The 14,855-nt window shown below is 60.6% G+C and overlaps 1 protein-coding gene across 1 annotated transcript; it reads left to right on the top strand.

The window, feature by feature from the left end:
• The first annotated feature begins 461 nt into the window (after positions 1-461).
• Positions 462-11,196, top strand: WNT10A (Wnt family member 10A). The gene is made up of 4 exons (XM_004576822.2): positions 462-574; positions 1,479-1,741; positions 8,233-8,612; positions 10,612-11,196. Exons 1-4 carry the CDS (start codon positions 462-464, stop codon positions 11,107-11,109), a joined length of 1,254 nt encoding a protein of 417 aa, XP_004576879.1. The 3' UTR covers positions 11,110-11,196.
• Positions 11,197-14,855: the final 3,659 nt, after the last annotated feature.

Raw genomic sequence — 14,855 nt, forward strand, 5'->3', positions numbered from 1 at the left:
AGACAGCGCCACCCCCCCTCGCCCGTCTCGCACGCCCTCGGAAGCACAGGCTCCCAGCGCAGCGCAGGGAAGGGAGGGCTTCCCGGCACACACCCCCACTGCGTCTCGAGCCCCCCCCACCCCGGGCCCGCTGCACCTCCGGGGCCCCCCTTTACCCTCGAGAGGCACCCAGGAGTTGTCTCAGGAGGGGGCGGCCTTGGGAAATTCCCCGGACCCCTGTGCCAGGAGGTGCCCGGTTCGCCCGCTCCCCACCCCACCCCCCGAGGGCGGTGCCCGGGGGCGCTGCCCCATGGAGCGGGGAGGCGGGCGCCGTCTGCTCCCGGAGCCGTGACCCGAGTCGGAGCCGCGTGTCGCAGCCACCCCGACCCCCCCAGCCGATCATGCGCCGCCGCCCCGGGCTTGCCAGTCCCACCGGACTGTGAGCCCCCCCCCCATTCCCCACCCGTCGCGGCCCGCGCGCCATGGGCAGCGCCCACCCTCGCCCCTGGCTGCGGCTCCGACCCCGGCCCCAGCCGCGGCCCACGCTTTGGGCGCTCCTGTTCTTCCTTCTGCTGCTGGCTGCTGCAGTGCCCAGGTGAGCCCACACTTTACGCTCCGCCCTCTGGGAGCCGCTGGGACCCCCGGGGCACGCGCTGGGACTTCTGCTTCTTCTGCTGGGACTAGGGGGACCTGGGATGGGGAGGGAGGGAGGGACAGAGTCACAGGGAAGGACTGATGCCCAAGAACAGACCCTCAGGCGCTCCCTCCTGGGAGGGAGTTAGGCGGTAACGAAACTGGGCAGTCCTGGAAGGCAGGGCAATGCCCAGGGGAGAGAGCTGGCAGCCTGGAGTGGAGGTGAATGTGGAGGGAGCAGCGGCCACCTGGGCGCCTTGAAGAAAGTGCGCAGACACCTGGCCCCAGGGGAAAGCGCATAGTGACCACAGTCCTCCATCTTTAAGGCCTCCCCGCCCCCCATGGCAGGAGGGGGCAGGGAGTACCTGGAGGGGAGTGGGGAGCCTAAGTGAGGTCTGGGAGAGAGCTGGCTAGCAGCTGTAACCAGCAGCGTTGGTGTGTTTGTGTGCGTGAGTGTGAGAGCGTCTGGGTCCATGCGTGTTAAGACAAATACAGGGTACCTGTAAGTGTCTGACGGCTGGTGTGTCTACACCTATCACGGCGGGCCCACGTGGCTGCTGAGGCTGGGGCTGGGGCTGTGTGTCCACCACTCTGTGTGCACAAGTGTGTCTGCGGGGAGCTGATGGCTTGAAACAGACCTTGGCCAAGGGGTCTTGGTGGACCCTGTGTGCCATAGAGGTGCTAATGAGCTACCACTGTGTGCAGAGGCCTAGCGGACCTGTGTGGGCGCATGCGTGCCTGTGTGTGTTGGAGAAGTTGATAGTGAGATCAGGAAAAGCAGATACTTTAGGGGGCTACTGATGGGCCTAACCTCTGAGGACCCAGCAGTGCATATGCCTCACCCACCCCACCTCACATGCCCGCAGGTCGGCACCCAACGACATCCTGGGCCTCCGTCTGCCCCCTGAACCCGTGCTCAACGCCAACACGGTGTGCTTGACGCTGCCCGGCCTGAGCCGGCGGCAGATGGAGGTGTGCGTGCGCCACCCGGATGTGGCTGCCTCGGCCATCCAGGGCATCCAGATTGGCATCCACGAGTGCCAGCACCAGTTCCGGGACCAGCGCTGGAACTGCTCCAGTCTCGAGACGCGCAGCAAGATCCCCTACGAGAATCCCATCTTCAGCAGAGGTAGCTGCTGCTGGCCCCTGCGGCCTCCTGCCCCTCCAGCCACCCACTTCCCCACCTGCCAGGCACACCACCAGGCAAGGGGCACGGGAAAATGGATTGGATGTGGCTGCTGCAGGGGGTGGGGATGGGGTGTGTGGCAGGTTCTGTGCTTAGCTTAGTGCACCTCAACCGGGGCACCACCTACCTCTGGCCCAGGAAACACCCATGTTGGTCACCTGCTTCAATGTAGCCTGTTATTAGCAAGCCACATCTAGGATGCAGAGGCCTTGAGAGTACCCAGCATCAGCACTAAGAGAGCTTGGGGACTGTGCTAAGTGATCCCAGCAAGGTTTGCCTTCCCCACCGGCAAGGTAAACCATGGTCACATCTGCAGAAACCCTTGGGGTGCATCACTAGGTTCTATGTCATCCCTCCTGCACCCACCTTCCCCCAACTCCCCTCTGAAACAGAGACACTGGGAGTGTGGGTACCTGGGCAGGGAGGCTCAGGCTCAACAGGCCTGCCTGCCTTCCAACCCACTCTCCAACGACTTACCATCTCACCCCGCACAGCTCAGAGAAGTTGCACCCCATTTCTGAATGACCCCAGGGCCCACCCTGACAAGCCCTGAAGTGATTTGGGCTGAAGTCAAAGGTGGGCTTACGCTGCTCACTTCTGCTCACATCCATCTCCCTGGTCTGCTGTTTTAGGCCTAAGGGTTCCTGCCACCTAGATTGGCCTCTCTGGGTGTCTTCCCCCTCTTCTTTGCCGCTTGGGGACAGTGTGGGAAGCCCGAGGTCTGGCTCCTTGGGTCACCTCCAATTCTCAGCACTCCAGGAGGGGTCCTCATAAGGCACTTCACTTGGGGCTGGGAGGGACTGTGGCTTCTGGGGGGGAGCCAGGCTTCAAGGCGCCCCTTCCTCTACTAAGGGCTTCTTCCTTGGCACCAGGATCCCAGACTGGGAGGGGGGCGGGAGAAGGAGTCCCCCAAGACTGGGGCCACAAGGAGCCCCCCAAATCAGGGGCCAAGGCAGTCTCCCTCGGCCGCCCGCCCCGCCCACGCGCTCTCTCCCGCCTCCCCCGCGCGCCGGCCCGGGGCGCCGTTTCTGCCCGCCGAGCGCAGCCCGCGCGTGTGGCGGCTTGCAGCCCCAGCTAATCCCCGCGGGCCGCCAGCCGCCTCCCGGCCCCCCGCCGCCCGCGCGCCGGCCCGCCCGTCCCTCCCGCCCCGCCGCACGCTCCGCGACACCAAGTGACAGGCCCCGGCCGGGTCGGGCCGGTGCTCCCCGCCGCGCGCGCGCGCGCCTGCTCCCACCCTCGGGTGGCTGGCGGGCCCGGAGTCCTCGCTGGACGGGGGAAGAAAAGGGGGTGTTTCCATTCCCCCAACCCCACCCCAGCGCTTCGGGTGCAGCCAAGCTGAGCGAGTCCTGCAACGCGCTTCCCGGCCCCAGCGTTCCCCTCCGATCCGCCTGAGCCCTGCAGGTTGAGCGAAGGCAGCCAGGCGTCCCGATCACTCTCCAGGGTCAGGCGCCCGCGGCCGGCCAGGGGAAGGATCTGGGGGTCTTGACAGCTCGGCGGGGCGGAGGGGTGAGGAGGGGAGCGGGGCAGGGCGCAGGTTTGGCGTGACGCCAGGAGCTCCAGGGTTCACCTGCAGTTTAATAAGCGGGAGGTGAGCTGGGGGGACGAGTGGGGGAGAGGTGAGGGGTGGAGGGGGAGGCTTGCCGGGGCTAGCCGGGCCGGGGCGGCGCCCGGAGCGGGCAGGGGGCGGGACCGAGGTTCGAGGGGCGGTGCCGGGGGCGGGGCTCGCGCCCCAGCCTGGGCACGCCGCCTTACCTCTGCGGCTTCTGCTCCCAACTCCGCCCCTCCGTCGTGACACCTGATTTTTCCCTCTCTCCGGAGGGGACTCTGGACTGCTGAGGGAAAGTCATGGTTCCCCACTTCCTTCTGCGGGTGACCACTCCGGAGCCCCTCCACTCACAGCCGGGTCCATCCTTCTCTAGGGTCATTTCCTGGTCCATCTTGACCCATCTCCTCCAAGACTAGCTGCATTGGAATTTCATGAAGCCATTCCTGGTGCTAGTCAGCCCCTAATTGTATGCCCTCTGCCTCTCCCCACACATTCATGTGGTCGGCCACTTCCAGCTGTCCCAAATGGACCCTCAGGGAATGACCCCTCCTCTGCCCCAGGTGGGGGGAAGGGGAGGCACTGCCCCTTGGACCTCCTTTAATCCTTCTGTTTCTCACTGTCCTAATATCTTCCACCAGGTGACTTTGTTGGCAGGGTTGGGTTCTCATGCAGGAGGGAGGGCTAATGCTTGAACCCTGGCTGAGCCAGGAGAAGCTTCACCCAGCCAGAGAGAAAGCCTGGGGCTGCTGGACCACCTGGTGGGGCAGGGGGTGGGAGCTGAGACAGGTGGGTACAGAGGGGTAGGGCAGGAAGCCCCAGAAGAAACACAGGCTTGATGCCCTGCCCAGGCAGCACAGCACAAGGGCAGCTGTGACCTGAGTGCCTAGGGCAGTGAGATCCCCAGCTTGCTCACATAATTGGAGCCTGGGCTGTGGGCTGGGCAGACTCTCTGGATATAGGATGGGAGGGGGCGTTTAACACATAGCCCCTGCTGGGTGCTATCTGGAGTGAAAGATTTGATGGAGTGGCATGGAGCAAAACCTAGGAGCCTGACCCAGGGGTCGGGGGGGGGGGGCATTGCTATGCTTCCAAAGGCCCAGGTCGGAGTGGAGGGCAAGAAGGGCTTCCAGGTTCTGCCTCCACTCTCCAAGGCAGCCCTGGTTTCTTCCCCCACCTTGCTTGTGCCTTCATCCTTGGGGTCTTGGTTATTATATGTAGGTATGTATGTATGCATTTTAAGATTGGAGCTCATCCAATCTGAAGCCAGAAGCTTCTTCCTGGTCCCCTACGTGGGTTATAGGGGCCCAAGCACTTGAGCCAACTTTTGCTGCTTTCCTAGGCACATTAACAGCAAGCTGGCCCAGAAGTGGAATAGTTGGGATTCAAACTGTGCCCATATGGAATGCCAACACCACAGACAAAGGCTTAACCTACTATGCCACCCTCACCCCATGGGAGGGTATGTGTGTATGTCTAGGTTTTATATCTAGGCCCCCAGGGCTTGGAGTATGTGGTGGCATTCAAACGGAGAAACTGTAGATAGTTGATCCTAGGATCAACTCAGAGCCCATTATTCTGATGACACCCAATGCATCAGGCAACATGTAGCAAATGCTTGCTGTGTATTGGGTGCTGTTCTCCAGCACTTTCCCTACACTTGAGGGTCCTTGAAGGGTCCTCATGCAGTAGGTCCTATTATTATCCTCATTTTATAGATGAAGCTGAGAGGTTGGGTAACTCACCATTAGTCACGCAGCTTCCCAGGAAGTAGGAGAGCCAGGCATTAAACAGTGCCTGCTGACTTCAGAGCCTGCACCCAACCCTGCCACCCCCGGCCTGCCTGCCAAGCTGCTAGTCCAGCAGCAGCTCCCACCGAACAGCCAGAGGGGAGCCAGTGCACTGGGTGGTGTCTTCCAGGAGGCGAAACTGACTTGCACGCTCACACACCCCTGCATGTGCTTGTGCAAATGCGTAGCCCCATTCAGTGTCTTGCCAGCGGGCTCCCATATGCACCAGGGTCTCTGTGCCCAGGCACACAGATGACTTGCATCACAAAGGGAAGCCAGGCCTCCCTCCTTCCCTCTCTCTTGACTTGAGTAGAGGGGGTTCAGGCCTCTCTAAGCCTTCCCAGCTCTTCCATCTTCTCCCCTCCACACTGTCTTGCCCTCCCAGCCTCCTCCCCAGCCCCTTCCTGGCCGTTGGCTGCGGCCTGTAGCAGCAGCTGACTCCACTTAGAGCCTGGCAGTCCCTGTCCCAGATCAAAGGCAGAGTGGCTAATTGTGTGTCTTAACGAGCCACCCCCCCCCCCCCGCCTTGCTCCGGGGCAGCCCAGCTGGCCATGGCCCCACCCTACTCCCCTTCCAGCTGGCCAGATGGCGCAGTGCCTGCATTACCCTAGACAGTTGGGGCCAGGACTGAATCTGGGGCCCTGTACCAGAGAAAGGGCAGACCCAGGGGGTGTTGGACTTCTCTCTGAGGACTGGATACTTGGAGTAGAGGGTGGATACACTGTCCCTGCTCAGTCTTTCCTACACATGGCTGTGACAACTGTCAGAGCCCGTGATGGGGATGGGGGCACTAGCGGCAGGCATCTTTAGCTGCATGGGGTTGTGGGGGAGGGGGGTTTTCCATAGGCTCCAGATTCATGCTTGCATAACCAGGAAGGTGGTGGTTGGTCTTGTACACCCCTTCTGGACCAGCCCCTTGATGCTCATTCCCCATATCGAGTGCAGACAGGACCCAGGGAACTGGAGATTGGATTGCCTGTGGGAATTTTTCTCAGTTGCAAAGACTACCTTCAACAGAAAGTCGCTAGGCCTGGGAGCTGGGACAGCTGGGTCTGGGCCCAGGTCTGTAACCTCTGGGAACTTGGGCTTCCCACATTTGCATAATGTGTGCGTGTGTGTGTGTGTGTGTGTGTGTGTGTGTGTGTGTGTAGGGGGTGTCTGATGTCTGAGTCTTGGGCTGCCTCTGCAGGGCTGAGTACTGCCACATGGCCTAACAGCAGCAGGCTGAAGGCTCCATCGGCACTAACAGAAGGGCTCGGAGTGACAAAGATAAAAGGCAACCAATAAATGCAGGTGCACATCCCAGGGACTGGGTCAGTTTTCCTTCCTACCCTATACCTCTCCAGGGCCCCATCACCCCAAGGCAGTCTCCTGACAATTCCCATCATCCCCTTGGAGGACCCATGCTCTCTTGTCTTCTAACCACAGATGCTGAGATGCTATGAGGGGGAGAGACAGTTGGCTTCATGGACTTCCTGAGGCCACAGGGGTCTGTTCAGAATGAGTCATGACCTGGGTTGTCCCCTAGTTGGAGTGAAATGGAAAGCCATGGCCTGAAAATCCTGCAGGAAAGAGTGAGGGCAGTCAGCAGGAAGCACTCCGCAGCAGCTGGGGATCACACGGTGACTGCTGCTATTCACTTTAAGCTTGCGACTCATTTTCTTCATGAAACCGCAACAAGGCAGATAATAGTAACCCTGGTTTGCAGATGAGGAAACTGAGGCATGATGAGGTCAAGGTCACTTGGCCACATGGCTATTAACAGCCCATAAAGAGAAGAGCCAAAATCTGGACAGAGGCAGCCTGGCTCCGCAGATCACTTCCTCCTACTCCTCATATTATGATTTTGTCCAGGCAGGAAGAGGAGGACAGGGGTCTGGGATGTAGGGAGTGAGGGTGTGCAGCTAGGACTGGGTTGGAGTCCCTGTCCAGTGTGCACTCCTGGGAGTTGTTGCTGATACTGGAGTGGAAGGCTCCAACCTTTGCGCTGATTCTCTAGCATCTTCATGGCCGTCAGCTTGCTGCCTGCCAAGTCTGGGCTTCACCCATGGGGTTCATGGCACAGATGAATTCTCCTCTCTGTGTGGGGGCTCTTTTTGCTGTTGGCTTCTCTTACTACCTCTCTCTCTCTCTCTCTCTCTCTCTCTCTCTCTCTCTCTCTCTGTCTCTATCTCTCTCTCTATCTCTTTCTCTCTTCTGAGATCCAGAGGCTGCTTAGAGGCATGTACTAGAATCTCTGGCTGGCTGGTCCTTTCTGAGATACAGAAAGCCTGCAGTAGCCTGCAGATCCCAAAACTGGACCTTCCAATGCACAAAGACCTCCCCTGTCACAGGCCTAGGGCATACCCCAAGGATAGCTCAGGTGTGAGCACCCTGATGGACGGCAGGGCAGATAAGTGGGTGTCCGTATGAGGTTTAGAGCTTCCTTGAGAGTCTAGGGGTCTCCCTCCCGGTCCTTCCCTCTCAATTTTCCATATTAGATCTTCTGCAAATCCCTGCACCTGCCTTTGGCATCCCTCACGCAATTCTTGGGCTAATTCAGATGGATTGCAGACAGATTGTCCAATTCTGAGTAACTTCCAGGCATGGGAGGTTAACAGGGACTTGCTGCTGATTGCTGCTGGAGCCTGGCCAGCATGGAGGCTTGTGGTGGCACATAGAACAGACAGGTGACCTTAGGGTAGAGGGCTTTAGGAGCCAACTCCCACCTTCTGCCCCACGTGGGACAGACAGCTCCAGCAGCCTGGAATTCCATCCCCAGGGAATTTACTCTTTAGGTCAAAGGGTGCCTGCTTTCTAGACTTTGAAATCTGCAGGCATCACTGCAAAGGAGAACTGGTGAGATATCTAAGGGGAACATACTTAATGGATGTTTGCTGGAAAAACCAAGCTGGCTGCGGATGCTGTCAGCAAAATGCAGTGGGTGAAAGGGAACTTAAAGAAAGAGACTGGCGGGAGGACCCCCCCCCCCCCGCCCCCGCAACATTGCTAAGAACAGAACCTTGAGCCAGACCTTTCATGTGCTGAGAAGGCTGGGCAGGGCAAGGCAGGGCAAGGCAGGGCGATGAGGGTCCGTGTTTTCTGGGTCTCTCTCACTGCAGGTTTCCGAGAGAGCGCCTTCGCCTACGCCATCGCGGCAGCTGGTGTGGTGCACGCCGTGTCCAACGCGTGCGCCCTGGGCAAGCTGCGGGCCTGCGGTTGCGACGCTACACGGCGCGGGGACGAGGAGGCCTTTCGAAGGAAGCTGCACCGCCTGCAACTGGATGCGCTGCAGCGTGGAAAGGGCCTGAGCCACGGGGTCCCTGAGCATCCCGCCCTGCCCCCAGCCAGCCAGGGCCTGCAGGACTCCTGGGAGTGGGGCGGCTGCAGCCCAGACGTGGGCTTTGGAGAGCGCTTCTCTAAGGACTTCCTGGACTCCCGGGAGCCTCACAGAGACATCCACGCGCGCATGAGGCTGCACAACAACCGGGTCGGAAGGCAGGTGAGCGTCTCAGCCCCCTGGGCCTGCTGCTTCTCCAGGCCCCTCTTCTCTTCTGGGGCGCACACACAGTGCACATGAGCGGTTCCCTCTTCTCAGAACTGGGTCAACACAGTACCTACTGTGCACCAGGGAGTAGATTGAGTCCAGGGACACAAGAGTGAAAGGGCACTGGCCCAGATGTAGTCTTGCAGAGCCACCTGCTCCTTGCTTAGTCTCTGGGATCTGGCAGTCAGAGCCTCCCATTTAAAGCGAGAAGGTTCTGCTCTTCCTGGAGTTCTTATCTCTATCTCATGGGTTTCCTGTGCTGTCTCCTGCAGCGAACTGTGTTCCATTGGCCTTCTTCTCAAAGCCAATATGGCCTCTAAGGCTATTCATCCAAAATTACTAAATGCCTGTGAAGGTAAGGCGAAAGAGAGCAGTCTGAACTGGCTTAACTTCACCTTCAGCTCTAACCTAGCCACTGCCCTATTTAGTCCTTACAACTCTGCTACTCAGATGTGGAAACTGAGGCACAGGTTGACTAAGAAGCTTACCCAAGCCGTGTGTGACTGGGAGAAAGTAGTAGAGGCAGGATCCACCCCCAGGCGCTGGGGCTGGCGCCTGAGCAATTTTGGCTTTCACCGCCCCTTGTCCACTTTCCCCAGGACCTATAACACCCAGTCTGTTCGATGAGGTGATGTTCCATCGTTCACATAGCAGCCCAGGCTCCTGAGGCCTGCCTGTTCTCTTCACATCCCTGCCCTGGACACTGCCCACTGTGCTGGGCCTGCCTTGCTGGCACCATCTCCATCTCGCCTCCCCTCCATCTCACCCCCCTTCCCTTTTTGTTGGCCTCTTGGCTCAAGCTGTTTCATCTCCTTCCTCCACAAAGACTGACTCAGCAGCCCTCTTTGCGATGTAGAGATGGGGTAAACTGAGGCACACCTGCCCTCAGGCCATGTCCAACTCCCACCCAGCCCGGCCCTGTCTGTGCAACTCTTCTCCCCCACCCCCAACTTGAAGATACCTATTCCGACCCCGGTAACCCATAGTGCCTCTTCCTGTGTCCCTGCTCCTCCTCCTCTTCCTCGTTAAATTGGTTAATTAATGGCTGCTGCTTGTGGGAAGCAGATGTTCTGAAGCTGTTGGCCTGGGAAGGCTCTGGCTGCTTCCCACGTGATGCTGTCACCATGGGCTGTGTGTGGGAGCCAGGGAGCCCTCTAAGACCCCTGAGGTGGGGGCAAGGTGGCTCCCTTGGGGTTCTGCAGTCCAGCTTTGAGAACCCCAGCCTTGGTCTCCCAGTCCAAGGGTGTGAAGTTGGAAGCGGTGGGGGAAGAGGCTGCAAGCCACCTCCTTTGGGGTGCCTGGTGAGTCCAGGCTTATGAGATCTATGATGGGCAGTCCCAAGGGGAGGCTGGGAGCCAGGGAGGGGGCTGCAGAGGAGGCCTGGGAGACCCCACTTCCTCTTTCTCTGGGCTCTCTTCTCTCTTTAGGTAGAGCTTCGGTCTTGGTGCCGGGGGGTTGGGGGGTTCCCTTCCTTGGAGGCAACCTGCCCCCCTTAGTCCCTGTCACCCTATAAAGGAGAGAAAGACCTGGTGGGAGGGGTGGGGAACTGCTCCCCCTGCTTTGGGGGGCTTTGGGACTGCTGTAGAGGTGGGTGTAACTCCTCCTCCTCAGCGCCACTGGGAGGCATGGGGGGAAGGGAATTTCCCCCAGAAAAGCTGGGATCCCCCTCAGGAAGCAATGCGCCTCCAGCCCTAAGAGCCCCCAGCAGCTGCGGGAAAGACCAGCCCGAAGGAGGGGAGCCCGGAAGGAGGGAATTCCCCTAGGGTCTACTCAGGAGAGAGGGGGAAGAGGAAGGGATGTAGCCGGAGAGTGAGCCAAGGAAGAGAGCAACAGTCCCCGGCTTGCTCCTCCTGGGGCCTCCGAGGGGTGGCTTGCAGGCCTGCCTCAGCGTGGGGGCAATGGACTGGGGTCCGTGACTGCCAGCATCAACCCCTCACGGTGCCTCCCTCCTCAGGCGGTGATGGAGAACATGCGGCGGAAGTGCAAGTGCCACGGCACGTCGGGCAGCTGTCAGCTCAAGACGTGCTGGCAGGTGACGCCCGAGTTTCGCGCCGTGGGGGCGCTGCTGCGGAACCGCTTCCACCGCGCCACGCTCATCCGGCCGCACAACCGCAACGGCGGCCAGCTGGAGCCGGGTCCCGCGGGGGCGCCGTCGCCGGCTCCAGGCAGCCCCGGGCCACGCCGCCGGGCCAGCCCCGCCGACTTGGTCTACTTCGAGAAGTCGCCAGATTTCTGCGAGCGCGAGCCGCGCCTGGACTCAGCGGGTACCGTGGGCCGCCTGTGCAACAAGAGCAGCGCGGGTCCCGACGGCTGCGGCAGCATGTGCTGCGGCCGAGGCCACAACATCCTGCGCCAGACGCGCAGCGAGCGCTGCCACTGCCGCTTCCACTGGTGCTGCTTCGTGGTCTGCGAGGAGTGCCGCGTCACCGAGTGGGTCAGCGTCTGCAAGTGAGCCAGGCCTCTCCCGCAGCCAGCTCGGACCTCAGCCGGCTGGCCCGGCAGCCTGAAGAGGAGATTGGAGCCACCCTCTGCGACGACAGTCCAGGACAGCCTGAGCCCATCCCTGCCACTTCTCCCTCCTCCCCGTCTCGTTGCCTTAAGAGCCAACGGTTCGGTTCATCTGGGTCAGCGCTGGTCCCCCAACTCCCCCCAAGACCTGGGTCAGGCAGGTGTCTCCTCTCTCCCAGCCCTCTTTCCCCAAGAGTAGGAGGGAACCAGTTGGTCGCTGATAAGCAGCGGGAAGATTAAAGAGAAGTGGACATAGCTGGGCTGAAGTGATTCTCTAAAGGCCCCAGACACCCTCCGCTCTGGCCTTCTGAATCATTGCCACCCCCTCCTGGTTCATTTGACAAATATTTATTTTACACCCCTGCGGTCCTCTGTTCTGGGGACGTGGTGCCTGCTCTCTCGGGGTTGATTTTCTTGCTGAGGAAGATGGACAATAAACAAGTAAACACACACATACATACAAGGTCATTTCCAGCGATGTGATACAGCAGGGAGTGTACATCCTGGGAGATGAGTGGGAGGAGGAGAGAGGGCCCCTTTGGATAGAGCCACTGGTCAGGGAAGGCCTCATTGAGCAGGAACAGTCATACTGAGGCCCGCCACTTGAGCAGGAGGGCATAAGGGTAGTAGCTTTTCCAGGCAGATAGCAATCTACAGAAGAAGCTGGACAGGTAGGTGGCCACTGCTGCAAGAGGACAAGGTGACAGTTGGAAGGCTGGCTAGGGGGCTATCACCCTCCCCCCAAATCAAAGACAAAACCTGAACTGGAGGGCAGAGGCAATGGAGAATTCTAGAAGGGGCTGGCTGCCCAGCGTTTGGTGCCAGCACTCTAACCGCCCACCCTGTGCCTGAGCCCTCTGCCACAAGCCAGGACGAGTGGCCGTGCCCAGCAGCAACCGTAGGCAGAGACAGGAGGCACTCTGAGAAGAGTAATCCTGGGCAAGACCCAGCTCAGCCCAGCCCAGCGCCTCGGGGAGCAGGAGGGGCTGGAGGTGCGGCTGGGAGGAGGGTGGCGGGGGAGGAGGCCAGGAGACTCACTGTCTGGGTTCTGGGCTCTGAGTCCAGGAGGGGGGAGGCAGGGAGAGGGACAGGCAGCCTTCGGTGCTTCTGGTGCCCCCAGGTGCCCAGGCTCAGGGTGCCCCTTTGCAGGTGAGTATACCTCCCGCCCCTCACGAGGACACTTTGGACTGAGCTGGCACTTTGGGCCTAGGATTGCATTCCTCATGGCTGTTTTTCTGGGACAGACCCTCCAGGAGTAAGCTGGGGAGATGAAAGTGGGGTCAGAATCTGGGCAAAAGAATATTCCACCTAGGTCACCCAGCCCACTGGCTGCTCACAGTTGGGGACCCTGCGGGCTACGCTAGTTTACCCCAGCATGGTACCCCTCTGGATAAACCAGACAAGGTTTATAAACCAATCTTTTTCCCGTCCCCCATTGCCCACCTGCACAAACACCTGATTTTTCTGCCCTTGTTCTGTGTTTGTTCCTCTACCCCTGGAAGGGACTGAGTCCAAGAGGAGACTGGTACCCCTGTTGCCACCTCCCCTCCCATCCAGTGGGGAGATTTGTCCCCATGGGCTGGCTTTCAGCTCCCTCCTTCAAAGTGCCTGCAGTCCAGCCACTGGCCGACTTGCCCAGGACAGTGGGACCTCAAAATGCCCAGCTGCTTCCTACATAGGGTTTTTCTCCCCACCCCCCCAAAAAAACACAGCCCCACAGGCAGGCGGGTGAGTGTCCCTGGGGAGGAGGGGGGAGGCTGGAGCAGCTAGACACACCTGCCTCATTCCTTTCCTCTTGTTCACTCAGGAGAGAGCCTGTGCTGGGGTGGGGGCTGGGTTCCCTTCCCTCTTTTCCCCCTCCCATCCATTCCAGTGAGGAGGAGATGTGGGTGGGGGGAAATGCAGGGGTACACTCTCCACCCTCCACCACCCAACCTCTGCTCCCCCCCCCCCCCAGCGCTGCCCACTGCTTCACCAGCTTCAGCCCAGCCTCCTCAGCTTCCAAGGCTCAGGAAGGAAGGAGCCAGGAGAGAGGGGCATTACAGGACAGAGCCTAAACATTCCATCACAAACAGCATCACTTCATCACACAAACAGCAGAGCTGGTGGGGCCCTGAGGCTGGACCCAGAGCTGTAGCAGAGGGGGACACATTCTACTGATCCAGGCCTGGTTATGTGGCCTGTACAGGAGCAGTGGGAAAGCTCAGGGAAAGGAACATATAGGGGACTGCCTACCCACTACCCTCTCCTTGGGCCAGAAAACAGACCAGAGTCCTGGGACCAAAGGTGGCCTCCATGATGAAAAAGAAGGCAGGGGAACTAAGGACCCTACTACCTACGTGGAGATGAGGACATGATAAGGAGCTGGATGCAGGATGCCCTAGGAGGCGCACTGGCTGGAGGGCAAGCAGAAGGCAGTGGCACCCTGATTGGAAAGGGGGAGTGGGGTGGGAATTGTTAGTAAGCAAGTGGAAGAAAAGGGACTCCGGGAGAACGGGGACTGAGGGAACAGAAGGTACTCAGAGACCGCTGGGAGGAGGCGTCTTCTCCACTGGCTGTCACCCATAGGGTCACCAGGTGTCCTGGGAGGAGGAAGCCCTGTTGTGATGGAGCCTCCAAAGGTCCCACAAGCAGAGCGAGCAGGGTGAGGACATTGGGTGGAGCGGCAGGCAGGAGCCAGGTTCAGGGACGGGCAGCAGCGACCAGACTGGGATGGGGACCAGAAGCAGGGTCAGGGCCAGCCGGGCACTCCTCCTCCTTCCCCCAAAAGAACGCGCCCCCAGCTAGCCGCCGGCAGGGGGCCTTCCACGTTGGAGAGTGGCCAGCCCCTCATCGCAGTAACCGCCTCTCCTCATGCCGTCGGTCCCCCACCTTCTCATGTGGTTGCCGGCAGCTGCCTGCGGTCGCCCCAGCCCCTGTGCTCAAGGCACGGGGACTTTCCAACAGGGGAAAAAATGACTTAATGAGAGTGGGAGCCGGGGGCGGGAGGGACAGGTCCCTGTAATCACCGCACCGCTGTGGGGCCTGCGCGCCCCCGGGCCCTTCCCCGGCTTCCTGCTGCCAGTGGCCCCCCCTTGGGCTCTGCCTGGAGAGGGGGACGGGCTGGCGACAGGGGATCCCTTCTCAGGATCGGCCATCTCTGGGCCTACCCCCACCCCTCCCGCTTGCTTCCCTAGGGCTGGCCCACGTGGAAGCTGAGATACCCCGGGTATCCTTCTCTAGCCCTTGTCCTTGAAGTCGGCGCGCGGGCCGGGGGAGGGGGCCACTCTTGCCGAGACCAGGAATGGTCCTCCGCTGGTGGCTTCCAGGGGTGGGGTGAAGTGGGAGCAAGGGATGGCGAGGAGTCCTTCTGGGTCGCTTCGCGGCTGCGCACTCGGAGACGCCCGGTTGCTGTGGCAACCAGGGCAGCAGAGGTGTGTCCGCGGGGCAGGGAGGCACACCGGCCTTCTTCCCCACCCCTGCCCCCCACCCCCCCACTGCGAACCTCCTTTTTGCCGCCCGCGGGGCCGGGCTCGGCCGCTGCGGTGCGCGGGGGTGGGGGTGTGCCGTTACCATGGCAAGGGGTACATTCTTCTCCAGGGTGGAAGCGCCCTGAGGATAGGAGAAGTGGGTGGGGGGGAGGAGGTGACGGGGGCGGCCGACAGGGGAGCGGGGTGGGGAGGGGGCTGGTCGGAACAAGGGAGGAATTTC

This window comes from Ochotona princeps, chromosome 5, assembly GCF_030435755.1.
Source record: "Ochotona princeps isolate mOchPri1 chromosome 5, mOchPri1.hap1, whole genome shotgun sequence".
NCBI lineage: Eukaryota > Metazoa > Chordata > Mammalia > Lagomorpha > Ochotonidae > Ochotona > Ochotona princeps.